General features: G+C 34.8%; 10 protein-coding genes and 1 long non-coding RNA gene across 14 annotated transcripts; 5 read left to right on the forward strand and 6 right to left on the reverse strand.

Moving 5' to 3' along the window:
* Nucleotides 1–16: 16 nt before the first annotated feature.
* Nucleotides 17–4,784, forward strand: LOC124442980 (MAPK/MAK/MRK overlapping kinase-like). Of its 2 annotated transcripts, XM_046993506.1 has the most exons (15): nucleotides 17–280; nucleotides 395–509; nucleotides 593–682; nucleotides 765–835; nucleotides 1,379–1,457; nucleotides 1,800–1,848; nucleotides 1,941–2,026; nucleotides 2,105–2,197; nucleotides 2,536–2,637; nucleotides 2,739–2,867; nucleotides 2,944–2,991; nucleotides 3,182–3,296; nucleotides 3,419–3,451; nucleotides 3,535–3,669; nucleotides 4,325–4,784. In XM_046993506.1, exons 1-15 carry the CDS (start codon nucleotides 259–261, stop codon nucleotides 4,391–4,393), a joined length of 1,236 nt encoding a protein of 411 aa, XP_046849462.1. In that variant the 5' UTR covers nucleotides 17–258; the 3' UTR covers nucleotides 4,394–4,784. The 2 variants fall into 2 exon arrangements, with proteins under 2 accessions (XP_046849462.1, XP_046849461.1); XM_046993505.1 differs by lacking the exon at nucleotides 4,325–4,784 and having other exon boundaries at nucleotides 3,535–4,167.
* On the reverse strand, nucleotides 4,681–7,291 carry LOC124442975 (alpha-1,3-mannosyl-glycoprotein 4-beta-N-acetylglucosaminyltransferase C-like). The gene is made up of 4 exons (XM_046993497.1): nucleotides 6,847–7,291; nucleotides 6,448–6,591; nucleotides 6,072–6,344; nucleotides 4,681–5,854 (listed from the first exon to the last, which is right to left on the reverse strand). Exons 1-4 carry the CDS (start codon nucleotides 7,100–7,102, stop codon nucleotides 4,992–4,994), a joined length of 1,536 nt encoding a protein of 511 aa, XP_046849453.1. The 5' UTR covers nucleotides 7,103–7,291; the 3' UTR covers nucleotides 4,681–4,991.
* Nucleotides 7,292–7,353: 62 nt separating this feature from the next.
* On the forward strand, nucleotides 7,354–9,412 carry LOC124442981 (peroxisomal (S)-2-hydroxy-acid oxidase GLO5-like). Its single transcript, XM_046993507.1, has 6 exons — nucleotides 7,354–7,609; nucleotides 7,770–7,921; nucleotides 8,051–8,562; nucleotides 8,753–8,911; nucleotides 8,992–9,061; nucleotides 9,185–9,412. The coding sequence occupies exons 1-6, from the start codon at nucleotides 7,458–7,460 to the stop codon at nucleotides 9,250–9,252; spliced, it is 1,113 nt and encodes a 370-aa protein (XP_046849463.1). The 5' UTR covers nucleotides 7,354–7,457; the 3' UTR covers nucleotides 9,253–9,412.
* Nucleotides 9,413–9,619: 207 nt separating this feature from the next.
* LOC124442984 (UTP--glucose-1-phosphate uridylyltransferase-like) lies at nucleotides 9,620–13,266 on the reverse strand. Its single transcript, XM_046993510.1, is given in 12 exon segments — nucleotides 9,620–10,133; nucleotides 10,567–10,671; nucleotides 10,949–11,079; nucleotides 11,082–11,117; nucleotides 11,206–11,284; nucleotides 11,546–11,642; nucleotides 11,866–11,897; nucleotides 12,049–12,117; nucleotides 12,197–12,282; nucleotides 12,450–12,483; nucleotides 12,485–12,599; nucleotides 12,887–13,266. Coding segments are annotated over 12 exon segments (897 nt in total). The 5' UTR covers nucleotides 12,892–13,266; the 3' UTR covers nucleotides 9,620–10,025.
* On the forward strand, nucleotides 12,734–13,811 carry LOC124442990 (MAPK/MAK/MRK overlapping kinase-like). The gene is made up of 5 exons (XM_046993517.1): nucleotides 12,734–12,950; nucleotides 13,027–13,074; nucleotides 13,240–13,354; nucleotides 13,477–13,509; nucleotides 13,593–13,811. Exons 1-5 carry the CDS (start codon nucleotides 12,898–12,900, stop codon nucleotides 13,809–13,811), a joined length of 468 nt encoding a protein of 155 aa, XP_046849473.1. The 5' UTR covers nucleotides 12,734–12,897.
* A 563-nt stretch (nucleotides 13,812–14,374) lies between these two features.
* Nucleotides 14,375–16,268, reverse strand: LOC124441719 (alpha-1,3-mannosyl-glycoprotein 4-beta-N-acetylglucosaminyltransferase C-like). Its single transcript, XM_046992187.1, has 5 exons — nucleotides 16,013–16,268; nucleotides 15,636–15,774; nucleotides 15,264–15,530; nucleotides 15,155–15,164; nucleotides 14,375–15,090 (listed from the first exon to the last, which is right to left on the reverse strand). The coding sequence occupies exons 1-5, from the start codon at nucleotides 16,266–16,268 to the stop codon at nucleotides 14,494–14,496; spliced, it is 1,269 nt and encodes a 422-aa protein (XP_046848143.1). The 3' UTR covers nucleotides 14,375–14,493.
* A 220-nt stretch (nucleotides 16,269–16,488) lies between these two features.
* Nucleotides 16,489–18,533, forward strand: LOC124442983 (peroxisomal (S)-2-hydroxy-acid oxidase GLO5-like). Its single transcript, XM_046993509.1, has 6 exons — nucleotides 16,489–16,770; nucleotides 16,931–17,082; nucleotides 17,153–17,664; nucleotides 17,855–18,013; nucleotides 18,099–18,168; nucleotides 18,311–18,533. Exons 1-6 carry the CDS (start codon nucleotides 16,619–16,621, stop codon nucleotides 18,376–18,378), a joined length of 1,113 nt encoding a protein of 370 aa, XP_046849465.1. The 5' UTR covers nucleotides 16,489–16,618; the 3' UTR covers nucleotides 18,379–18,533.
* Nucleotides 17,684–18,325, reverse strand: LOC124442993. The gene is made up of 2 exons (XR_006947451.1): nucleotides 18,186–18,325; nucleotides 17,684–17,908 (listed from the first exon to the last, which is right to left on the reverse strand). It is a non-coding gene; the product is annotated as an uncharacterized LOC124442993 (long non-coding RNA).
* Nucleotides 18,534–18,936: 403 nt separating the features above from the next.
* Nucleotides 18,937–22,412, reverse strand: LOC124442985 (UTP--glucose-1-phosphate uridylyltransferase-like). Its single transcript, XM_046993511.1, is given in 11 exon segments — nucleotides 18,937–19,279; nucleotides 19,716–19,820; nucleotides 20,098–20,267; nucleotides 20,356–20,434; nucleotides 20,696–20,792; nucleotides 21,018–21,049; nucleotides 21,184–21,252; nucleotides 21,332–21,360; nucleotides 21,363–21,416; nucleotides 21,585–21,718; nucleotides 22,006–22,412. Coding segments are annotated over 11 exon segments (882 nt in total). The 5' UTR covers nucleotides 22,011–22,412; the 3' UTR covers nucleotides 18,937–19,171.
* Nucleotides 21,869–24,491, forward strand: LOC124442991 (MAPK/MAK/MRK overlapping kinase-like). Of its 3 annotated transcripts, none has more exons than XR_006947448.1 (5): nucleotides 21,869–22,069; nucleotides 22,146–22,193; nucleotides 22,360–22,474; nucleotides 22,597–22,847; nucleotides 23,763–24,491. XR_006947448.1 is itself a non-coding variant. In XM_046993518.1 (4 exons), the coding sequence occupies exons 1-4, from the start codon at nucleotides 22,017–22,019 to the stop codon at nucleotides 22,666–22,668; spliced, it is 288 nt and encodes a 95-aa protein (XP_046849474.1). In that variant the 5' UTR covers nucleotides 21,869–22,016; the 3' UTR covers nucleotides 22,669–24,491. The 3 variants fall into 3 exon arrangements, 1 of the variants encoding a protein (XP_046849474.1); XR_006947449.1 differs by having other exon boundaries at nucleotides 23,965–24,491; XM_046993518.1 differs by having other exon boundaries at nucleotides 22,597–24,491.
* LOC124441720 (alpha-1,3-mannosyl-glycoprotein 4-beta-N-acetylglucosaminyltransferase C-like) lies at nucleotides 23,620–25,410 on the reverse strand. The gene is made up of 4 exons (XM_046992188.1): nucleotides 25,155–25,410; nucleotides 24,774–24,917; nucleotides 24,397–24,537; nucleotides 23,620–24,179 (listed from the first exon to the last, which is right to left on the reverse strand). The coding sequence occupies exons 1-4, from the start codon at nucleotides 25,408–25,410 to the stop codon at nucleotides 23,620–23,622; spliced, it is 1,101 nt and encodes a 366-aa protein (XP_046848144.1).
* Between the last annotated feature and the right edge of the window lie 201 nt (nucleotides 25,411–25,611).

The following is a 25,611-nucleotide window of genomic DNA, read 5'->3' on the forward strand; positions in this document are numbered from 1 at the left end:
CTATAGCAACCAACCAGTGTTGGTTAATCGAAACTTTGGTTTGGTCAGCTTTGGTTAATATTGATCAAGATGTTGAAGTGAAAGGCAAGGACGCGATCAACTATATCGGCGGTTTTCGTTCGTACTTTCAATGAAAAAACAGACTATGAAGGACTGAAGTCTTTACCAAAACACCAGTCAATTCCATGCTCAATTCGACGATTGAATTCTTTTTGCCATTACGTATATGTTCTTCGAATATACACAAATATTAATTTAATGCTGTATGATAAAATGCAAAGTAAGTAGTTGGACGATACATCATTGAAATTATATTGGTACGGGTGAAATTTCTTAAGCTTTAGTCTATCTCGGCTACACAAGCACGTCTTGACAAGACTACATTTGATTTCAGAGTATCGGATTTTGGGCAAGAAAGGTGAAGGCACTTTTTCGGAAGTGCTGAAGATCCAAAATGTGCGCGATGGCTCGTATTTTGCTTGCAAAAAAATGAAACAGCATTACGACAGGTTGGATAGAATAAAAGTATTTTTGTTGCGCGTAAAATGTCGTGCATTTGAATAATTTCTGATAAATTTTCGTATATTTACAGTCTAGAACAGGTGAACAACTTACGTGAAGTGCAAGCCATGCGTCGTCTAACTCCTCATCCAAATGTCATTGACTTGAAAGAAGTAATCTAGTGAGCATAAAGCTGAAAGTTTAGCACGAAACGTTAGAATCTTGCTTTCATATAAAACACAATGTAATGTTTTGCATTTCAGTGACCGAAAAAGTGGCCATTTAGCGTTGGTTTGTGAACTTATGGACATGAACCTTTACGAATTTATTAGGGGTTAGTTTTAGTGACCTTAACTTTTTTTTTTGTATCGTTTTAAATGCATCTAAAGAATAGAGAACAAACTACAGAGACCTTTGAATTGCACAAAAACTGCTGGTAATAGATCCTTTAAAAGTTTGAAGCCAGTGCAAATTTTGGTCATCATAAAAGAAAACCTCTAATTTCACGATTTGCAGTTTCTTGTTTTGGCTAACACAAATTCATTGCTTAAACATAAATCCCCTTTGGGCTGTGTTTTGCGCTGTGTACGCATTTGTAGTACTTGGGGAGCAAATTCATTTTACAATTTCCATTGTAATTCATAATTTCGGTTTGTTTTTCCGACTGCTACCTTGTTTCATGTGCGCAGCTGAACAAATAATCGCTTAGTTTCTCCCAAGTCAAAACAAATTTCAATTTTCTTTAGCTAAATATAACTTACATCTGTTCCACATTGTCAGACAATTTATGACGATGCATGACACAAACTTTGCGCTTTGTTGAGAGTTTGATATTTTACACATAGCAAACGTGTGGTGTTTCGTTTCAACATTACAGGAAGAAGGCAGTATTTACCAGAAGAGGAAGTGAAAAGTTACATGTATCAAGTTTGTAAATCAATAGATCACATGCATAGGTTAGTTTGTAAATGGTAAAAGGACTGTGGTTGTTATGAATAGTCACATGCTTTGATATTGTCAAAGATCCAGCATCTATTATATTCAGTGCAGTTGAGTAATTACGCTGGCATCAGGCATTCACGTAAAACAAGAAAGGAATGTGTTTTAGTGATAGGTATTTAGTTTTAAGTTGAAATTGATTATAGTGGATGTCGTAACTTACTTAAGTGATGAAAAGGCAAAATACAGAAGTACAGTCTTTACCAGTTTCCAGTTTTTCTTACGATATTTATGTGGAGATTCTGCACTTCCCCTATTTTCCACTATACCCTTTGTGTATCTTCATCTTTTCATCAAAGGAACGGCATATTTCATCGAGATGTGAAACCTGAAAATATATTAATAAAGGTATACAAAAATATACCATTTAAAATTGAAAAACAAATTTCGCATCTAATCTCACCATGCTATGCTTTATATGTACTTTCAACTTCATAAAGAACGACATTGTAAAACTGGCTGATTTCGGATCCTGCAGAAGCGTTTATTCCAAGCAACCGTACACAGAATACATCTCAACTCGATGGTCAGTAGTGAATCTTTAATTTCACTCACTTAATAACGTTTAATATGGCATCGTTCCAGTTGTTTCTTCGTTACTTAGGTATCGTGCCCCAGAATGTCTTCTGACAGATGGTTATTACTCTTATAAAATGGATATTTGGAGCCTGGGATGCGTATTCTTCGAAGTACTCAGGTAAGGTGGTTTATCAATAAATGTCTCTCTATATCATCAACAAATGTCGTCTCTTTTCAAACTTGTCACCCTTGATCAAGGTATGTCATCCTGTATCAATATTTGTCCCTCTTAATCAATGACTGTCCCGTTCTATGAATTTAAAAAATTTTCATCAATTTAAACTTTATGTTTGTTATCGTTTCATGAAATATTCGCGTAAGGGTCGAATTTCTTAGTGGTTTTCAATAAAATTTTGAGGCAGCAAAAAAATGCTTCGTGTGGGATAGCTCTTTTTTTCATTAGTACAAGAACATTACAATATTAGTCGTTGTTGAGTATTTATTATTCTACAACAGCCTGCATCCATTGTTTCCTGGTTCAAATGAAGTCGATCAAATCGCCAAAATTCATGATGTTCTAGGAACGCCTCCACAAAACGTTCTCAATAAACTTACAAAGTAAGTTTTCTAGAGATATTTCTAAAGTCACAGTTGTGTGTATTTGTTGTCTTCGTGTGTTATAATAGTGATAAACAAACAAAATCTCACTTTGTTTACAGTAAATCTCGAAGCATCAATTTTCAATTTCCTCTAAAGCAAGGAACAGGGATACGTAAACTCCTACCTCATGTCTCGATGGAATGTGTAGAGTTAATCGAACTCATGTGTGCTTACGATCCAGATGACAGGTTTGACATGTAGACAATGCCACTCTATAATCTAAATATAATCCATAAAGTATGTCCCGTGTTTTTTTCGTGTCAGAATTTCCGCAAGGCAGATTCTACGAAATCATTATTTCAAGAAACAAAAGTAAGTACATAGTGCGTGACATAGTAAATCACGAAGTATGTTACATGTTGTGCAACATTGTCAAAAGAAAATTTTGACTCTTCCTACTCGAGAATACCAAGTTTCTACATTGTTTAGAAGCCAGAAAATAACGGCATTGTTGTAATGAAAAGCGTTTAAAATCTTAGCATGTCTCGTCTTGTGTGTTCAGGGATGCAGATAGAAAGGCAGCGGCCGCAGAGAAAGACAAAAATAAGTTGACGGACCAACAATCCAAAATAAATACTTCAACACTCAACAAACATAAAACACATCGAAGAACAAAGGTAAAAGAATAACCCAACGTGTCTTTGAAAGTGAAAAGTTCCATCCGAAACATGTCCACATCTTTAAGTGAATTCAAATAGTAGCTAAATGTTGACTTTATGTTAAATATCTCGTTTTCTAGAAAAAACTGCCACATGACGACATGCAACAAAAAGTAGGAACACAAATATTCATCATTGAAGGATTATTATGAAACTGTTTTGAATTGTAGCTACATTACTTTTTCTCTTGTTCTAGCCGAGTCTTTTAGGAGAAAAACATTTTCTTCCACGAATTACGGGTGCCACACGGACAAATAAGACGAATACAGTTAAGTTTACAAGAACATTTCCAACAATTGCTAACATTCAACCTACAGACAACACATCAAAGGTAATCATTATTCATTGCTTAACGTGTGTTCAAGAAGCACAGAATACTGACTTACGGAAGGTCAAATCCAGTGATTTTGTCTAAGCATTGATTTCTCACTCACAGTCACTCAGCCAGTGCAAAATACCTCCAACACATTCAAAATGGCTGACGGAAGATTTTAACGACAAACTATCATGGGGGAAGGGAATAGTTGCATCTGTTTTCTACTCTGCCTGAGTGGCGAATCATTGGCGTATAACGCTTACACAAAAATCACTAGTTACAAACGTTTGTAAGTTAGCATTTTGTGCTGTAACTGTAGTTTTATTGCAATACGTTGAGGCAATTCTAACGTTAACCAACGCGAAAGAATCCATTAAAGACACCATTAGGGCTTTTTCCAATTACGTACGTGGTGAATTTGAAACTGACTTAGAAGGTACCCGAGGCGCGAGGGAGCCTCAATGTCTGTTTGCAACCTGCCCCAGTTTGCCTCATTTGTGCCTTAGGGAATGTATTGCTAGGCTTGTTACAGCAAGTTGCCGCAGCAATGTTGTTACAGCAGCAACATTATGTATGCCCTGTTGTTACAGCAGCAACATTATGTATGCCCTGTTGTTACAGCAGCAACACTATGTATGCCCTGTTGTTACATCAACATTTAATGTTTTAGCCACAAAACGTTAAGACAATGTTTTCACATTACACTCTACCTGCGCTGGAAAAACACGGCGGACAGTGAGATCAAAAAAGAAATGGAACACCACCATTTGCATTACAACGATCATTCAGTTCACCATATAGAAGATCTACAATAAAATGGAAAATTGCATCAAGAAGTTATTTCGATTCTTGGAAAAAATTACGCAACAATTGAATTCTGATGTCTTAAGCTCAGTTTTCCTTTCTCGTGATGTACTCAAAAATTTAAAGTTTTTTTAGAACAAGAACGGAACTCAACGTTGAATTCAATGTATTATCAAAGATATTTTTTTGTAAATATACGTGCAATGTAATGTATTTCGTCGGTTTTTTTATTGTTTGTAATTTTACTTTTATCTCATTTATCAAATTTACATCTTGTGTTGTATTTTCGTTGAATTCTATCATTAAATATACTTACAAGTAAAAAATAAACAGAGGTGTTTAAATTAAGTATAGTTTACCATTACATCTACAACATTTCTTAAAAGTATCTTCAGTTTACAACTATCAAAAGTGGTGAACCAGCTCATTTTAAATAGAAAATAGACATGCGACTAAAGACAATTCAAATATGAGATGGGAAAAAGTTGAAGGATTGGTTGACGATGGCAGTGATTAACATATAGCTATGGAAATTACTGTGGCCATACATTAATTTCTCTTAAATAAATCCACAATCCTTGATAAATTATATTTATGCGAATACATCGAACCTTCACACCATTCAAAGGCACATCAACTCTGCCAAAATGAAACTCCCCGACCTTTTGATAATCCTCACATCTTGACATTGGCCCCACGACATTACTGATCTCTAGTGACGCCGTCACTATGACATCGCGTCGAGAAAAATTCGCCCCAGTTTCTACTGCAACCCGCGCTAGTTTAGTCTCCCTCTTCAATAAGATCATATACATCTTATTACCAGCAGACGCAAAGTGGGCATGAAAAAAGCCAATGCCTTTGTTGTAGGCATCTGAAGGTTGGCCACTTATGGGAGTGAGATCAGTTGATATTATAGCAGGGGGGTTGAGGCCTGCATACTTGTGATCAAACCTATCAAATATTTTTTCCTTCAAAGTATTTGGCCTTTGCCACTCTTTATATTGAAATGATGATACACGACCAATATGTTGGAACAATGATGCAGCTATAACTGGAGTTGTAGCCGGGTCTTGCCCTCTGTAATCTTTCCAACGTGGTTCCAACCAATCAACTGGCATCTCATCATAAAACAACTTGAGATATGAAGCAAGATTCTGAACTTCCTTTCTTGGATATAGTTTACCTATATAGCCAAGTAAAGCCACATTGAGAGAGATCCAACTGGTTTTCTGTGAATGAATGAAGTCTTCAATTTTGGAAAGGAATCTTGGGCTTGCTGTGACATCATCCTCCAGCTGAAGATAATAATCCGAAATGTATGAACAAAAACACATTAGGTAGACATAATCTAAAGCTTGCTTTGATCTCCACAGAACTCTGTTCATCTTATCCCCTATGAAATGGCACACAAGATCATTAATCTCTTGACAGTTTGGCTATAATAAAATAACCATTTCCACAGAATTTCTTAAAAACCAGGACTTGAAAAGTTATGTCTACAGTAATTATCCGGACAAAGGACGTATATTTTTGCAAACTTTGGTATATTAAATTGACAGTGCCCTCAACTCAAACATAATCATACAAAAAAGTTTTCTGTTTGTACTCACCAAGACTTCGATGGAGATTGTGAAGAGGTGCATAATATTCATCAGGTGCCTCTATAATTTGTAACATTCCTGAAGAAATTTGGTTTCCAAACTTATTGATAAGTTTCTTTAATTGTTGTTCTTTTACGCTGCGATAACGATCTGCCAGAAATACAACTATTGTAATATTATTTTGTTTTCTGTTAGCAATTGCTTCTATGATGCTGGTGAGACTCGTCTCAAGATAAGACTTTCTTTTTCTTGAAATACTTGGGATGCCAACAGAGAGAAATTCTAATTATCATTTAAGAGAAAGTGGAGAAGTATACAGATGATATAATAGCATAAGAGATCCAACTCTTCAAATGACCAAAATGTGAGAACCAAAACGTCTTACTTTTTTTCCCAAAACTTTTTTTGCCAGTCATCAAAGTTCCATTTTTCAAGAAGTCATCTTGTGATGGACATAAATCTAATGACTTCATCTGCATGGAAAGCAACTTTGCAGTAACATTGAGCACTTTATTGCGTAAATTTGATTCTAGATAACAAAATAAACAGTAACACACAAGTAAAAACAGGAGCATGCTCCTACCCCCCCCCGTCCACCCAAGTAAGACTAAAACATACGGTGCTTGGCTTGGTCCCTCTTTTTAAAATGTGCTATTTTGGGGGTGCATTTTCAATGGAAAGTGACTACACCCCCAATAAATCCTCTCGGCACAAAACATGTAGAAAAGGGTGGTCAAGACATTTATGTCTTGTATGAATATTTAGCAATGATATAACTTCTCACCTGTCGTCCATTTGAAAATAGATGGTGAAATTACCGTCTCAGAAAACCGAGTTTTTTCATTCTCGACAATTGTCAACCTGTTTGCTTCCAAAACAACATCGCTCAATAACGAGAAGGCGTTTTTCTGGCTTTCGTTGTCATCACATTCGCCATCAAAACATAGAAAATTTAATAAAGACTTGCAAACACATGCAAAAATCAACACAACAACCAATTTCTTCAAAAAAGTCCAGCATTTTCTTTTCGGAAAGCTCATATTCTTTAGGCCATTGCGGGTGGTTCATGTTCTTGCGGGTTAATATTATAAAGACACAAGTTACCGCGCTAAATTGCGCATTTTAGCCTAAAATCTTAAATTTTTTGTAGCTGTTGGCGTTGGGATTTCTTTAAAGTTGTTATTTCAAGAATAAATTTTAATCAACTGCAACTTCCTCCAATTCAAACTCTTTTCATTTTATGACTTTTGAATTTTTGCACAATAACATTCCGCTCGGCTTTAGGGCATGAGAACTAATCAAAATTCAAGAAATAAAGATCAAATGTGTTAAAAAAATAAAAATTTTCTTTCTGTTTCTATGAGGCTCCAAACCATGATGCTGAATAAAATTTAAATGAGTGAAATACTACCAATGCAGGAACCAGTATGCGTTTCAGATTTTGAAAAATACGCCGAAAAATTTCTTCCAAAGAATGCTTGGGATTATTTTAGCTCGGGGGCAAACGCTTGTGTCTCTTTGAAAGAAAATAGACGAGCTTTTGACAGGTTAGCCAAAATCATTTCATTGCTGGCTTCTCCGATAAGACAATAACTCTATTAGCTTTAAAAATATTTCAACGTACCATGAATTGTCATTTTCCCCAACTGACGTTTTGGTAATGTATCGCCCATGTGATATTTACATCTTTCCCTCTTTATGCACCAGGTTGAGAATACGGCCGCGTATTTTGAGAGATGTCTCCTCAATCAACATGTCTACCACTATTCTTGGAGAGAAAATTGATTTCCCAATTTGTGTTGCACCAACGGCAATGCAAAAAATGGCTCATTCAGATGGTGAAGTTGCCACTACAAAGGGTATGTATGTTTTATGCAGTGCGGTGTTTTTTGATCATATCTTCATTTAATTACAAAGGGTATGTGTTGGTCTATACAGTTAAGCAGTACTTGCTTTTGATGATTAAAGGATGCATATTGTTGTTTCAGCTGCTGCTGCATTAAAAACATGTATGATTCTTAGCTCATGGTCTACATCTTCTATTGAAGATGTTGGGAATGCTTCTTCTGGACTAAAGTGGTTTCAGTTGTATGTTTACAAAGATCAATCTGTTACTGTGGATTTGATTGAAAGAGCAGAAGCAGCTGGATTTAAGGCAATTGTAATGACAGTTGACACTCCATATCTTGGACGAAGATATGCCGATGTCCGTAACCAATTTGCCCTACCCTCACATTTAGAGTTAGGCAATTATACCAAGAAATATGCTACTGCAGTAAAAAGTGACAAAGATTCTGGTCTGGCATCTTTTGTTGCAACGTTGATCAATTCCTCACTGACATGGAAAATCATTCCTTGGTTGAAGTCTGTGACAAAATTGCCTATTGTCCTTAAGGGTATTTTAACAGCAGAAGATGCAAAGCTTGCTGTTAGTTATGGTGTTGATGGTATTCTGGTGTCAAATCATGGAGCTAGGCAGCTTGACTTTGTACCTGCTACAGTAAGATTCTTGTAACATGTTTATTAGCTATAAACAGTTTGTATAATTGTTCTTTGATCAGTGTTAATTAGCTAAGAACAATGAGTAACTAGACTTAAAAGTTATGAGTTCAGAGGTAGAGATTAAATTTAGTAGTATTATTTATGTAAAAGTTGTCTTAACTTATGTATTATTTTGCTGTCTTCTCGAGGTTGAAGCATTGCCTGAGGTTATCTCAGCTGTGAATGGCGAGTGTGAAGTGTACGTAGATGGTGGTATACGGTATGGTTCAGATGTCTTCAAAGCATTAGCCCTTGGTGCTAGAGCAGTCTTTGTTGGCAGACCAATTGTCTGGGGTCTTGCTTATAAGGTAGAGTACATGGTACATACATACAGTGCTCATGGAAATTAGTACTCACTAAAGCGAGATTTATATAATTTAACTTTCAGGGTGAGGCTGGTGTTGTGTCGGTTCTAAATATATTGAAAGACGAGTTTCACCTGGCCATGGGACTTGCAGGTAAAATACAATAATACCTTGTTGTAATTTCTCTCTGCTTTAAAGGAAACTGATGTCTGCAGATAATGTCTGGGTGTAATTGTTTTATTTCATATTCCACATCATTTATACTTCAAAAAACAGGTTGTTCCAGCATTGATGGAATTTCGAAGATCATGGTTGCACATGAAACACATTATTCAAAACTATAAACAACATATTGAAATATCATCATAATGTAGTGATTTTGTCATTTTATGTCATAATTTGTGATCAGAAATTGATGTATGGATGCTACAAATTTATTGTTATTAAAATACAGAAAAGAAATGATATGCCTGGACGGCATACTCGTTTTTGCAATAAATTGAAGATTTACACAATTGCTTTTATTTCTAGCATATAATTTTAAACAGAATAAAATAAGTGCTTAAATAGTCTACTTTTTTAGACTTTCTCTTCATCAACCTTACCTTGAATAATTTTCCTCTTACAACAGTTCTTATCTAACACTAAATTATTTAGCTTACAGAAGTCTTTCTAATACAAGACAGCCCGAGTAAAACAATGAGTAAACAGTGAAAAGATATCTCTCTCTTTAATGTTTTTGACAAGGTTTTAAGCCATCCATTTTAACTGACTTTCTATTCTCTGCTATCCTTTTCATTTTTAAGATTACAATAAGTTTGAATAATTTAGGGTTGATTACATTCCAATAATGATTAACACAATGCCTGATGTTAAAAGCTCAAAAAGAAACAATTTCTTGAAAACAATGATAAAAATATATGTAACAAAAATAATTTCCTATATAATCTACTTCATTCACAAGCTGATAGCACATGTTGTGCAGCATTTACTGCTATGTATATTACCATAAACTCACATTTCCACCTTATTTTCTGCTAAATTAAGAATTATTATTGATCTTTCACATAGCATAATTTCTATAGCATATAGTGGTGTACCTGGCAACTGAATTTTCTTAATGATCCAATATTCGCAAGTTTCCTGACACAATTTTATTTTCAAGAAAAGAACCTGCAGGAATATCAATTCTTTCTCCATGGTTCGCTATGATAATAACAGTCCCCTAAATATGACAATGATTGTGATATGAAAGTGGTTTTGTTTGTTTAAATGAGGCAGGAGCCAACTTTAAGCGCCCATTCTTCAAGACATGTGACCATTATAAAGACATGTTGGGTATACCTGTCTTTTGTAAGTATTTAGACTATACACTATCAAAAAATGGATTACCAGTAGCTAGTTGTATTAGGCCTGGTTAGACCCTGTTACAATTTTATACATCATACGAAAGACCTACACTGCTGTGCAAATAATTATGGTACAGCAAAATTTAATGTGCTTTCAATGTGCAACAAAATGGGCATGGTGCACAAGAAATTGTCAACTTGATGACTCTATGTCATATTGACAATATTGCATGTTTTGTTCACTATTCTAAAATAATGTTTCACAAAGTACCCTTTATGATGCTAGAGTCAATTTTATTTAATGTTTACCTTTAAAATGACATCTTTACCAAAAGTAGCATCACCAGATACAGTAAGGTGATCAAGCTCCAAAATATCAGGAATAGTTTGAAATCTCTGATTAAAAGCATGAACCTAGAATGCAAACTATGCAATTAATGTCTTCTATTTGATTGTGTTTTTGATGTTTTTTGCACATACAAACACACACAACAAATATATTTAAATAAAAATGATGTAGAGACCTTTTACAAAAATAAATTAATACGCTACTAACTCTAAATGTACATGAAAATCAACTAACACAGCTATTCTAGAAAATTTAATGGCAAAGCAAATTGCACTTTATCCGTAGTGTAAATTCACAACAAAGAGTAAAGTAAAAAATAAGAAGCACGATTACTTTTCTAACCTTCCAGAAGTAAGGTCCACTTAGTTGAACAAATGGAGTTGAGGCAAAATGTCGCTTAGGGCTCATCATTAATGCACCAGCATCATTTGTTTCGTATAAATTAGACTTGACAAGAAGAAGATCTGATGTTTTTTTACTGGAAGAAATCTACTTCGGGGTACATTGATACCTGGGAATAAATGAATCATTTTTGCTAAATCTACGTAAATGATTAGAAATGTGTTATTCATAAAAGAAATCTAAAAAGCAATGCATACCAATAGATCCATTAAAATTCTTGATTGCTGCTCCAACAGCAGTTTCAAGTTGAATAACATTGTAACCATTTTCTAAACTCTGACATAACAAACAAAGTGATGAAAATGATGTTTGCAGTGATCAAAATTCAACAAGAACAAGGAAAATTTAAAAAAGGCTTGCTGTTTTTGTTCACATGAAATACAACCAAAAAAGTCCTAAGGTTTTGGCTATAATAAGTGTGGAAGTGATTTGATGGGAACATGCATTTGGGGTATGTTTAGGGACATGTTATAACATGTAGGATACCAATACTGTATGATGGCCAGAGAAAACTTTGAATTATTATATCTTTCTTACCTTGTTATTTATTATAACCTCCATGTGCATTTTCTTTGCATCCAGTAATCGCTTGATCGCAGACATTCGTACCCAAAGGTTATTAGTGTTAAATATCCTGAAAAAACAATGATGGTTCATCTTTATTTTGACAGTACATGCTGAAATAATATTTCCAATAGATTTTCTGAGTTCAATAATCAATAAAACAGCACCAATCAAAACACTGCTAATAATGTCTAACCACAAAGTCAAAATAGATACTCAACTACAAAATTATCCTTATAGCAAGCTCATAAACTACTTGTTCAACATTACTGTGGAACTTTAAAACATGATACCTAAACTTGGAAATGGACTTGAATTCATCTACCTGAAAATGAGTGAAGAGAAAAACCATCGTAACTAAAGCAAGACAATATTCCTACACAAAACATATTCCTACACAAAACATATTCCTACATGCTACTTTGATCCCTGTAAAAACAACAACAAACGTTTTTATAGTTTAAGTTAATCCTTACATGTTGTTTTGGCACTTGAGCAATTTCAAACAAACGTATTTTGTTTTCATACTCAATTAATGTTCCACCCTATAAATAAAAAATGTTTTTAAGAAATCACTTACTCAGACCTATGTACATGTGATTATTTTTTAAACAGACAAAATACCTTGACATCAGATCTTGTTTTGTCAGTCACTTCCATTACAAATTCAACTGTTCCACTAGGAGGGTTGAGAATGTAATTCAAAATATCTGGGAGGTTTTCTTAAGAAGCAAAGTATTATTTGAAGGTATATTAGCTAAAAATGTCTTGCGATAAATCCTATTTATAATAACATTTTCAATGAAGAAAACATAGAACATTAACAGTTAGTACCCTTATTCCAAAGTAACGAAGCAAAAAAGACTGAAAAGGATACTCAAATCAACAGTGGCTCCCAAGTTGTCAATATTTAACCTTGTCAATATTTGATATGAAAACAACATCTTTACCTCCAGATAAGAACTGATCAAGTAGACCAGAATTATAAAATGACTGATAAGTATCGCCATGACCTGGAGGATACCACCTGATGAAGAAATAGTTCATTCGCAAAACCATTAGCATACACAAAAAACTTTTTTAAATAGGATATTTACTCTACCATTCTGTTTTCCCACCATCCATGGTGGTGGCAACAGGCTGAAGCCTGTAGTTATCTAGAGATATTTCTAAAGTCAAAGTTTTGTGTATTTATTGTCTTCGTGTGTTATAATAATGATAAACAAACAAAATCTCACTTTGTTTACAGTAAATCTCGAAGCATCAATTTTCAATTTCCTCTAAAGCAAGGAACAGGGATACGTAAACTCCTACCTCATGACTCGATGGAATGTGTAGAGTTAATCGAACTCATGTGTGCTTACGATCCAAATGACAGGTTTGTCATGTAGACAATGCCACTCTATAATCTAAATATAATCCATAAAGTATGTCCCGTGTTTTTTTCGTGTCAGAATTTCAGCAAGGCAGATTCTACGAAATCATTATTTCAAGAAACAAAAGTAAGTACGAAGTATGTTACATGTTGTGCACATTGTCAAAGGAAAATTTTGAATCTTCCTACTCGAGAATACCAAGCTTCTACATTGTTTAGAAGCCAGACAATAACGGCGTTGTTGTAATGAAAAGCGTTCAAAATCTTAGCATGTCTCGTCTTGTGTGTTCAGGGATGCAGATAGAAAAGCAGCGGCCGCAGAGAAAGACAAAAATAAGTTGACGGACCAACAATCCAAAATAAATACTTCAACACTCAACAAACATAAAACACATCGAAGAACAAAGGTAAAAGAATAACCCAACGTGTCTTTGAAAGTGAAAAGTTCCATCCGAAACATGTCCACATCTTTAAGTGAATTCAAATAGTAGCTAAATGTTGACTTTATGTTAAATATCTCGTTTTCTAGAAAAAACTGCCACAAGACGACTTGCAACAAAAAGTAGGAACACAAATATTCATCATTGAAGGATTATTATGAAACTGTTTTGAATTGTAGCTACATTACTTTTTCACTTGTTCTAGCCGAGTCTTTTAGGAGAAAAACATTTTCTTCCACGAATTACGGGTGCCACACGAACAAGTAAGACGAATACTGTTAAGTTTACAAGAACATTTCCAACAATTGCTAACATTCAACCTACAGACAACACATCAAAGGTAATCATTATTCATTGCTTAACGTGTGTTCAAGAAGCACAGAATACTGACTTACGGAAGGTCAAATCCAGTGATTTTGTCTAAGCATTGATTTGTCACTCACAGTCATTCAGCCAGTGCAAAATACCTCCAACACATTCAAAATGGCTGACGGAAGATTTTAACGACAAACTATCATGGGGGAAGGGAATAGTTGCATCTGTTTTCTACTCTGCCTGAGTGGCGAATCATTGGCGTATAACGCTTACACAAAAATCACTAGTTACAAACGTTTGTAAGTTAGCATTTTGTGCTGTAACTGTAGTTTTATTGCAATACGTTGAGACAATTATAACGTTAACCAACGCGAAAGAATCCATTAAAGACACCATTAGGGCTTTTCCAATTACGTACGTGGTGAATTTGAAACTGACTTAGAAGGTACCCGAGGCGCGAGGGAGCCTCAATGTCTGTTTGCAACCTGCCCCAGTTGCCATTTGTGCCTTAAGGAATGTATTGCTAGGCTTGTTACAGCAGCAACATTATGTATGCCCTGTTGTTACAGCAGCAACACTATGTATGCCCTGTTGTTACAGCAGCAACATTATGTATGCCCTGTTGTTACAGCAGCAACACTATATGCCCTGTTGTTACATCAGCAACATTATGTATGCCCTGTTGTTACAGCAGCAACATTATGTATGCCATGTTGTTACAGCAGCAACACTATGTATGCCTTGTTGTTACATCAGCAACACTATGTATGCCTGTTGTTACAGCAGCAACATTATGTATGCCCTACACCAATGCCTTTATTGTAGGCATCTGAAGGTTGGCCACTTATGGGAGTGAGATCAGTTGATATTATAGCAGGGGGGTTGAGGCCTGCATACTTGTGATCAAACCTATCAAATATTTTTTCCTTCAAAGTATTTGGCCTTTGCCACTCTTTATATTGAAATGATGATACACGACCAATATGTTGGAACAATGATGCAGCTATGACTGGAGTTGTAGCTGGGTCCTGCCCTCTGTAATCTTTCCAACGTGGTTCCAACCAATCAACTGGCATCTCATCATAAAACAACTTGAGATATGAAGCAAGATTCTGAACTTCCTTTCTTGGATATAGTTTACCTATATAGCCAAGTAAAGCCACATTGAGAGAGATCCAACTGGTTTTCTGTGAATGAATGAAGTCTTCAATTTTGGAAAGGAATCTTGGGCTTGCTGTGACATCATCCTCCAGCTGAAGATAATAATCCGTATGAACAAAACACATTAGGTAGACATAATCTAAAGCTTGCTTTGATCTCCACAAAACTCTGTTCATCTTATCCCCTATGAAATGGCACACAAGGTCATTAATCTCTTGACAGTTTGGCTGTAATAAAATAACAATTTCCACAGAATTTCTTAAAAACCAGGACTTGAAAAGTTATGTCTACAGTAATTGTCCTGACAAAGGACATATATTTTTGCAAACTTTGGTATATTAAATTGACAGTGCCCTCAACTCAAACATATTCATACAAAAAGTATTCTGTTTGTACTCACCAAGACTTGAGATTGTGAAGAGGTGCATAATATTCATCAGGTGCCTCTATAATTTGTAACATTCCTGAAGAAATGTGGATTCCAAACTTATTGATAAGTTTCTTTAATTGCTGTTCTTTTATGCTGCGATAACGATCTGCCAGAAATACAACTATTGTAATATTATTTCGTTTTCTGTCAGCAATTGCTTCCATGATGCTGGTGAGACTCGTCTCAAGATAAGACTTTCTTTTTCTTGAAATACTTGGAAGCCAACAGAGAGAAATTCTAATTATCAATTAAGAGAAAGTGGAGAAGTATACAGATGATATAATAGCATATAAGAGATCCAACTCTTCAAATGACCAAAATGTGAGAACCAAAATGTCTTACTTTTTTTCCCAAAATTTTTTGCCAGTCATCAAAGTTCCATTTTTCAAGTCATCCTGTGATGGACATAAATCTAATGACTTCATCTGCATGGAAAGCAACATTGCAGTAACATTGAGCACTTTATTAAGTAAATTTGATTCTAGATAACAAAATAAACAGCCAAGTAACACAAAAGTAAAAACAGGAGCATGCTACTACCCTCCCACCCAAGTAAGACTCCAACATACGGTGCTTGGCTTGGTCCCTCTTTCTAAAATGTGCTATTTTGGGGGTGCATTTTCAATGGAAAGTGACTACATCCCCCAATAAATCCTCTCGGCACAAAACATGTAGAAAAGGGTGGTCAAGACATTTATGTCAATGATATAACTTCTCACCTGTCGTCCCTTTGAAAATAGACGCTGAAATTACCGTCTCAGAAAACCGAGGTTTTTCATGCTCGACAATTGTCAACCTGTTTGCTTCCAAAACAACATCGCTCAATAACGAGAAGACGTTTTTCTGGTTTTCGTTGTCATCACATACACCATCAAAACATAGAAAATTTAATAAAGACTTGCAAACACATGCAAAAATCAACACAACAACCAATTTCTTCAAAAAAGCCCAGCATTTTCTTTTCGGAAAGCTCATATTCTTTAGGCCATTGCGGGTGGTTCATGTTCTTGGGGGTTAATATTATAAAGACACAAGTTACTGCGCTAAATTGCGCATTTTATTTTAGTCTTAAATTCTTTGTAGCTGTTGGCGTTGGGATTTCTTTAAAGTTGTTATTTCAAGAATAAATTTTAATCAACTGCAACTTCCTACAATTTAAACTCTTCATTTTATGACTTTTGAATTTTTGCACAATAACATTCCGCTCGGCTATAGGGCATGAGAAGTAATCAAAATTCAAGAAATAAAGTTCAAATGTGTTACAAAAATAAAAATTTTCTTCCTGTTTCTATGAGGCTCCAACCATGATGCTGAATAGAATTTAAATGAGTGAAATACTACCAATGCAGGAACCAGTATGCATTTCAGATTTTGAAAAATACGCCGAAAAATTTCTTCCAAAGAATGCTTGGGATTATTTTAGCGCGGGGGCAAACGCTTGTGTCTCTTTGAAAGAAAATAGACGAGCTTTTGACAGGTTAGCCAAATTCATTTCATTGCTGGCTTCTCCGATAAGACAATAACTCTATTAGCTTTAAAAATATTTCAACGTACCATGAATTGTCATTTTCCCCAACTGACGTTTTGGAAATGTATCACCCATTTGATATTTACATCTTTTCCTCTTTATGCACCAGGTTGAGAATACGGCCGCGTATTTTGAGAGATGTCTCCTCAATCAACATGTCTACCACTATTCTTGGAGAGAAAATTGATTTCCCAATATGTGTTGCACCAACGGCAATGCAAAAAATGGCTCATTCAGATGGTGAAGTTGCCACTACAAAGGGTATGTGTTGGTCTATACAGTTAAACAGTACTTGCTTTTGACGATTAAAGGATGCATATTGTTGTTTCAGCTGCTGCTACATTAAAAACATGTATGATTCTTAGCACATGGTCTACATCTTCTATGGAAGATGTTGGGAATGCTTCTTCTGGATTAAAGTGGTTTCAGTTGTTTGTTTGCAAAGATCAATCTGTTACTGTGGATTTGATTGAAAGAGCAGTAGCAGCTGGATTTAAGGCAATTGTAGTGACAGTTGACACTCCATATCTTGGACGAAGATATGCTGATGTCCGTAACCAATTTGCCCTACCCTCACATTTAGAGTTAGGCAATTATACCAAGAAATATGCTACTGCAATAAAAAGTGACAAAGATTCTGGTCGGGCATCTTTTGAGGCAACATTGTACAATTCCTCACTGACATGGAAAATCATTCCTTGGTTGAAGTCTGTGACAAAATTGCCTATTGTCCTTAAGGGTATTTTAACAGCAGAAGATGCAAAGCTTGCTGTTAGTTATGGTGTTGATGGTATTCTGGTGTCAAATCATGGAGCTAGGCAGCTTGACTTTGTACCAGCTACAGTAAGATTCTTGTAACATGTTTATTAACCATAAACAGTTTGTATAATTGTTCTTTGATCAGTGTTAATTAGCTAAGAACAATGAGTAACTAGACTTAAAAGTTTTGAGTTCAGAGGTAGAGATTAAATTTAGTAGTATTATTTATATAAAAGTTGTCTTTTTTTATGTATTATTTTGCTGTCATCTCGAGGTTGAAGCATTGCCTGAGGTTATCTCAGCTGTAAATGGCAAGTGTGAAGTGTATCTAGATGGTGGTATACGGTATGGTTCAGATGTCTTCAAATCATTAGCCCTTGGTGCTAGAGCAGTCTTTGTTGGCAGACCAATTGTCTGGGGTCTTGCTTATAAGGTAAAGTAGAGTACATGGTACATACATACAGTGCTCATGGAAATTACTACTCACTAAAGCAAGATTTATATAATTTAACTTTCAGGGTGAGGCTGGTGTTGTGTCGGTTCTAAATATATTGAAAGACGAGTTTCACCTGGCCATGGGACTTGCAGGTAAAATACAATAATACCTTGTTGTAATTTCTCTCTGCTTTAAAGGAAACTGATGTCTTCAGAGTGATGAATATGGAGATTGAATAAACTGGGTATAATTGTTTTATTTCATATTCCACATTATTTATACTTCAAAAAACAGGTTGTTCCAGCATTGATGAAATTTCCAAGATCATGGTTGCACATGAAACACATTACTCAAAACTATAAACAACATATTGAAATATCATCATAATGTAGTGATTTTGTCATTTTATGTCATAAGTTGTGATCAGAAATTGATGTATGGATGCGACAAATTTATTGTTATTAAAATAAAGAAAAAAGTTGATATGCCTGCACGGCATACTCGTTTTCGCAATAAATTGAAGATTTACATAATTGCTTTTATTTCTAGCATATAATTTTAAACAGAATAAAATAAGTGCTTAAATAATCTACTTTTTTAGACTATTCTCTTCATTAACCTTACCTTGAATAATTTTCCTCTTACAACAGTTCTTATCTAACACTAAATTATTTAGCTTACAGAAGTCTTTCTAATACAAGACAGCCCGAGTAAAACAATGAGTAAACAATGAAAAGATATCTCTCTCTTTAATGTTTTTGACACGGTTTTAAGCCATCCATTTTAACTGACTTTCTATTCCCTGCTATCCTTTTCATTTTTAAGATTACAATAAGTTTGCATAATTTAGGGTTGATTACATTCCAATAATGATTAACACAATACCTGATGTTAAAAGCTCAAAAAGAAAAAGTTCCTTAAAAACAATGATAAAAATATATATGTAACAAAAATAATTTCCTATATAATCTACTTCATTCACAAGCTGATAGCACATGTCATGCAGCATTTACTCATATGCACATTACCATCAATTCATATTACCATCAATTCACATTCCCACCTTATTTTCTGCTAAATTAAGAATTATTATTGATCTTTCACATAGCATAATTTTCTATAGCATATAGTGGTGTACCTGGGAACTGAATTTTCTTAATGATCCAATATTCGCAAGTTTCCTGACACAATTTTATTTTCAAGAAAAGAACCTGCAGGAATATCAATTCTTTCTCCATGGTTTGCTATGATAATAACAGTCCCCTAAATATGACAATGATTGTGATATGAAAGTGGTTTTGTTTGTTTACATGAGGTAGGAGCCAACTTTAAGCGCCCATTCTTCAAGAGATGTGACCATTATAAAGACATGTTGGGTATACCTGTCTTTTGTAAGTATTTAGACAATACACTATGAAAAAATGGATTACCAGCAGCTACTTGTATTAGGCCTGGTTAGACCCCTGTTACAATTTTATACATCATACCAAAGACCTATACACTGCTGTGCAAATAATTATGGTACAACAAGATTTAATGTGCTTTCAATGTGCAACAAAATGGGCATGGTGCACAAGAAATTTTTAATTTGATGACTCTATGTCATATTGGCAATATTGCATGTCTTGTTCACTATTCTAAAATAATGTTTCACAAAGTACCCTTTATGATGCTAGAGTCAATTTTATTTAATGTTTACCTTTAAAATGACATCTTTACCAAAAGTAACATCACCAGATACAGTAAGGTGATCAAGCTCCAAAATATCAGGAATAGTTTGAAATCTCTGATTAAAAGCATGAACCTAGAATGCAAACTATGCAATTAATGTCTTCTATTTGATTGTGTTTTTGATGTTTTTTGCACATACAAACACACACAACAAATATATTTAAATAAAAATGATGTAGAGACCTTTTACAAAAATAAATTAATACGCTACTAACTCTAAATGTACATGAAAATCAACTAACACAGCTTTTCTAGAAAATTTAATGGCAAAGCAAATTACACTTTATCTGTAGTGTAAATTCACAAAAAAGAGTAAAGTAAAAAATAAGAAGCACAATTACTTTTCTAACCTTCCAGAAGTAAGGTCCGCTTAGTTGAACAAATGGAGTTGAGGCAAAATGTCGCTTAGGGCTCATCATTAATGCACCAGCATCATTTGTTTCGTATAAATTAGACTTGACAAGAAGAAGATCTGATGTTTTTTTTACTGGAAGAAATCTACTTCGGGGTACATTGATACCTGGGAATAAATGAATCATTTTTGTTAGATCTACGTAAACGATTAGAAATGTGTTATTCATAAAAGAAATCTAAAAAGCAATGCATACCAATAGATCCATTAAAATTCTTGATTGCTGCTCCAACAGCAGTTTCAAGTTGAATAACATTATAACCATTTTCTAAACTCTGACATAACAAACGAAGTGATGAAAATGATGTTTGCAGAGATCAAAATTCAACAAGAACAAGGAAAATTTAAAAAAGGCTTGCTGTTTTTGTTCACATGAAATACAACCAAAAAAGTCCTAAGGTTTTGGCTATAATAAGTGTGGAAGTGATTTGATGGGAACATGCATTTGGGGTATGTTTAGGGACATGTTATAACATGTAGGATACCAATACTGTATGATGGCCAGAGAAAACTTTGAATTATTATATCTTTCTTACCTTGTTATTTATTATAACCTCCATGTGCATTTTCTTTGCATCCAGTAATCGCTTGATCGCAGACATTCGTACCCAAAGGTTATTAATGTTAAATATCCTGAAAAAAACAATGATATTTCATCTTTATTTTGACAGTACATGCTGAAATAATACTTCCAATAGATTTTCTGAGTTCAATAGTCAATTAAAACAGCACCAATCAAAACACTGCTAATAATGTCTAACCACAAAGTCAAAATAAATACTCAACTACAAAATTATCCTTATAGCAAGCTCATAAACTACTTGTTCAACATTACTGTGAAACTTTAAAAGATGATACCTAAACTTGGAAATGGACTTGAATTCATCTACCTGAAAATGAGTGAAGAGAAAAACCATCGTAACTAAAGCAAGACAATATTTATACACAAAACATATTCCTACATGCTACTTTGATCCCTGTAAAAACAACAACAAACTTTTTTATAGTTTGAGTTAATCCTTACATGTTGTTTTGGCACTTGAGCAATTTCAAGCAAACGTATTTTGTTTTCATACTCAATTAATGTTCCACCCTATAAATAAAAAATGTTTTTAAGAAATCACTTACTCAGACCTATGTACATGTGATTATTTTTTAAACAGACAAAATACCTTGACATCAGATCTTGTTTTGTCAGTCACTCCATTACAAATTCAACTGTTCCACTAGGAGGGTTGACAATGTAATTCAAAATATCTGGGAGGTTTTCGTTAAAAAGCAAAGTATTATTTGATGGTATATTATCTAAAAATGTCTTCCGATAAATCCTATTTATAATAACATTTTCAATGAAGAAAACATAGAAGATTACCAGTTAGTACCCTTATTCCCAAGTAACGAAGCAAAAAAGACTGAAAAGGATACTCAAATCAACAGTGGCTCCTAAGTTGTCAATATTTGATATGAAAACAACATCTTTACCTCCAGATAAGAACTGATCAAGTAGACCAGAATTATAAAATGACTGATAAGTATTGCCATGACCTGGAGGATACCACCTGATGAAGAAATAGTTCATTCGCAAAACCATTAGCATACACAAAAAACTTTTTTAAATAGGATATTTACTCTACCATTCTGTTTTCCCACCATCCATGGTGGTGGCAACAGGCTGAAGCCTGTAGTTATCTAGAGATATTTCTAAAGTCACAGTTTTGTGTATTTATTGTCTTCGTGTGTTATAATAATGATAAACAAACAAAATCTCACTTTGTTTACAGTAAATCTCGAAGCATCAATTTTCAATTTCCTCTAAAGCAAGGAACAGGGATACGTAAACTCCTACCTCATGTCTTGATGGAATGTGTAGAGTTAATCGAACTCATGTGTGCTTACGATCCAGATGACAGGTTTGTCATGTAGACAATGCCACTCTATAATCTAAATATAATCCATAAAGTATGTCCCGTGTTTTTTTCGTGTCAGAATTTCAGCAAGGCAGATTCTACGAAATCATTATTTCAAGAAACAAAAGTAAGTACGAAGTATGTTACATGTTGTGCAACATTGTCAAAGGAAAATTTTGAATCTTCCTACTCGAGAATACCAAGCTTCTACATTGTTTAGAAGCCAGACAATAACGGCGTTGTTGTAATGAAAAGCGTTCAAAATCTTAGCATGTCTCGTCTTGTGTGTTCAGGGATGCAGATAGAAAAGCAGCGGCCGCAGAGAAAGACAAAAATAAATTGACGGACCAACAATCCAAAATAAATACTTCAACACTCAACAAACATAAAACACATCGAAGAACAAAGGTAAAAGAATAACCCAACGTGTCTTTGAAAGTGAAAAGTTCCATCCGAAACATGTCCACATCTTTAAGTGAATTCAAATAGTAGCTAAATGTTGACTTTATGTTAAATATCTCGTTTTCTAGAAAAAACTGCCACAAGACGACTTGCAACAAAAAGTAGGAACACAAATATTCATCATTGAAGGATTATTATGAAACTGTTTTGAATTGTAGCTACATTACTTTTTCACTTGTTCTAGCCGAGTCTTTTAGGAGAAAAACATTTTCTTCCACGAAATACGGGTGCCACACGAACAAGTAAGACGAATACAGTTAAGTTTACAAGAACATTTCCAACAATTGCTAACATTCAACCTACAGACAACACATCAAAGGTAATCATTATTCATTGCTTAACGTGTGTTCAAGAAGCACAGAATACTGACTTACGGAAGGTCAAATCCAGTGATTTTGTCTAAGCATTGATTTGTCACTCACAGTCATTCAGCCAGTGCAAAATACCTCCAACACATTCAAAATGGCTGACGGAAGATTTTAACGACAAACTATCATGGGGGAAGGGAATAGTTGCATCTGTTTTCTACTCTGCCTGAGTGGCGAACCATTGGCGTATAACGCTTACACAAAAATCACTAGTTACAAACGTTTGTAAGTTAGCATTTTGTGCTGTAACTGTAGTTTTATTGCAATACGTTGAGACAATTCTAACGTTAACCAACGCGAAAGAATCCATTAAAGACACCATTAGGGCTTTTTCCAATTACGTACGTGGTGAATTTGAAACTGACTTAGAAGGTACCCGAGGCGCGAGGGAGCCTCAATGTCTGTTTGCAACCTGCCCCAGTTTGCCTCATTTGTGCCTTAAGGAATGTATTGCTAGGCTTGTTACAGCAGCAACATTATGTATGCCCTGTTGTTACAGCAGCAACACTATGTATGCCCTGTTGTTACAGCAGCAACATTATGTATGCCCTGTTGTTACAGCAGCAACACTATGTATGCCCTGTTGTTACATCAGCAACATTATGTATGCCCTGTTGTTACAGCAGCAACATTATGTATGCCATGTTGTTACAGCAGCAACACTATGTATGCCTTGTTGTTACATCAGCAACACTATGTATGCCTGTTGTTACAGCAGCAACATTATGTATGCCCTACACCAATGCCTTTATTGTAGGCATCTGAAGGTTGGCCACTTATGGGAGTGAGATCAGTTGATATTATAGCAGGGGGGTTGAGGCCTGCATACTTGTGATCAAACCTATCAAATATTTTTTCCTTCAAAGTATTTGGCCTTTGCCACTCTTTATATTGAAATGATGATACACGACCAATATGTTGGAACAATGATGCAGCTATGACTGGAGTTGTAGCTGGGTCCTGCCCTCTGTAATCTTTCCAACATGGTTCCAACCAATCAACTGGCATCTCATCATAAAACAACTTGAGATATGAAGCAAGATTCTGAACTTCCTTTCTTGGATATAGTTTACCTATGTAGCCAAGTAGAGCCACATTGAGAGAGATCCAACTGGTTTTCTGTGAATGAATGAAGTCTTCAATTTTGGAAAGGAATCTTGGGCTTGCTGTGACATCATCCTCCAGCTGAAGATAATAATCCGAAATGTATGAACAAAAACACATTAGGTAGACATAATCTAAAGCTTGCTTTGATCTCCACAGAACTCTGTTCATCTTATCCCCTATGAAATGGCACACAAGATCATTAATCTCTTGACAGTTTGGCTGTAATAAAATAACAATTTCCACAGAATTTCTTAAAAACCAGGACTTGAAAAGTTATGTCTACAGTAATTGTCCTGACAAAGGACATATATTTTTGCAAACTTTGGTATATTAAATTGACAGTGCCCTCAACTCAAACATATTCATACAAAAAAGTATTCTGTTTGTACTCACCAAGACTTCGATGGAGATTGTGAAGAGGTGCATAATATTCATCAGGTGCCTCTATAATTTGTAACATTCCTGAAGAAATGTGGATTCCAAACTTATTGATAAGTTTCTTTAATTGCTGTTCTTTTATGCTGCGATAACGATCTGCCAGAAATACAACTATTGTAATATTATTTCGTTTTCTGTCAGCAATTGCTTCCATGATGCTGGTGAGACTCGTCTCAAGATAAGACTTTCTTTTTCTTGAAATACTTGGAAGCCAACAGAGAGAAATTCTAATTATCAATTAAGAGAAAGTGGAGAAGTATACAGATGATATAATAGCATATAAGAGATCCAACTCTTCAAATGACCAAAATGTGAGAACCAAAATGTCTTACTTTTTTTCCCAAAATTTTTTTTGCCAGTCATCAAAGTTCCATTTTTCAAGAAGTCATCCTGTGATGGACATAAATCTAATGACTTCATCTGCATGGAAAGCAACATTGCAGTAACATTGAGCACTTTATTGCGTAAATTTGATTCTAGATAACAAAATAAACAGCCAAGTAACACAAAAGTAAAAACAGGAGCATGCTACTACCCCCTCACCCAAGTAAGACTCCAACATACGGTGCTTGGCTTGGTCCCTCTTTCTAAAATGTGCTATTTTAGGGTGCATTTTCAATGGAAAGTGACTACATCCCCCAATAAATCTTCTCGGCACAAAACATGTAGAAAAGGGTGGTCAAGACATTTATGTCAATGATATAACTTCTCACCTGTCGTCCCTTTGAAAATAGATGCTGAAATTACCGTCTCAGAAAACCGAGGTTTTTCATGCTCGACAATTGTCAATCTGTTTGCTTCCAAAACAACATCGCTCAATAACGAGAAGACGTTTTTCTGGTTTTCGTTGTCATCACATACACCATCAAAACATAGAAAATTTAATAAAGACTTGCAAACACATGCAAAAATCAACACAACAACCAATTTCTTCAAAAAAGCCCAGCATTTTCTTTTCGGAAAGCTCATATTCTTTAGGCCATTGCGGGTGGTTCATGTTCTTGCGGGTTAATATTATAAAGACACAAGTTACTGCGCTAAATTGCGCATTTTATTCTAAAGTCTTAAATTCTTTGTAGCTGTTGGCGTTGGGATTTCTTTAAAGTTGTTATTTCAAGAATAAATTTTAATCAACTGCAACTTCCTCCAATTTAAACTCTTCATTTTATG

This window comes from Xenia sp. Carnegie-2017, unplaced genomic scaffold (genome assembly GCF_021976095.1).
Source record: "Xenia sp. Carnegie-2017 unplaced genomic scaffold, XeniaSp_v1 HiC_scaffold_20, whole genome shotgun sequence".
Taxonomy (NCBI): domain Eukaryota; kingdom Metazoa; phylum Cnidaria; class Anthozoa; order Malacalcyonacea; family Xeniidae; genus Xenia; species Xenia sp. Carnegie-2017.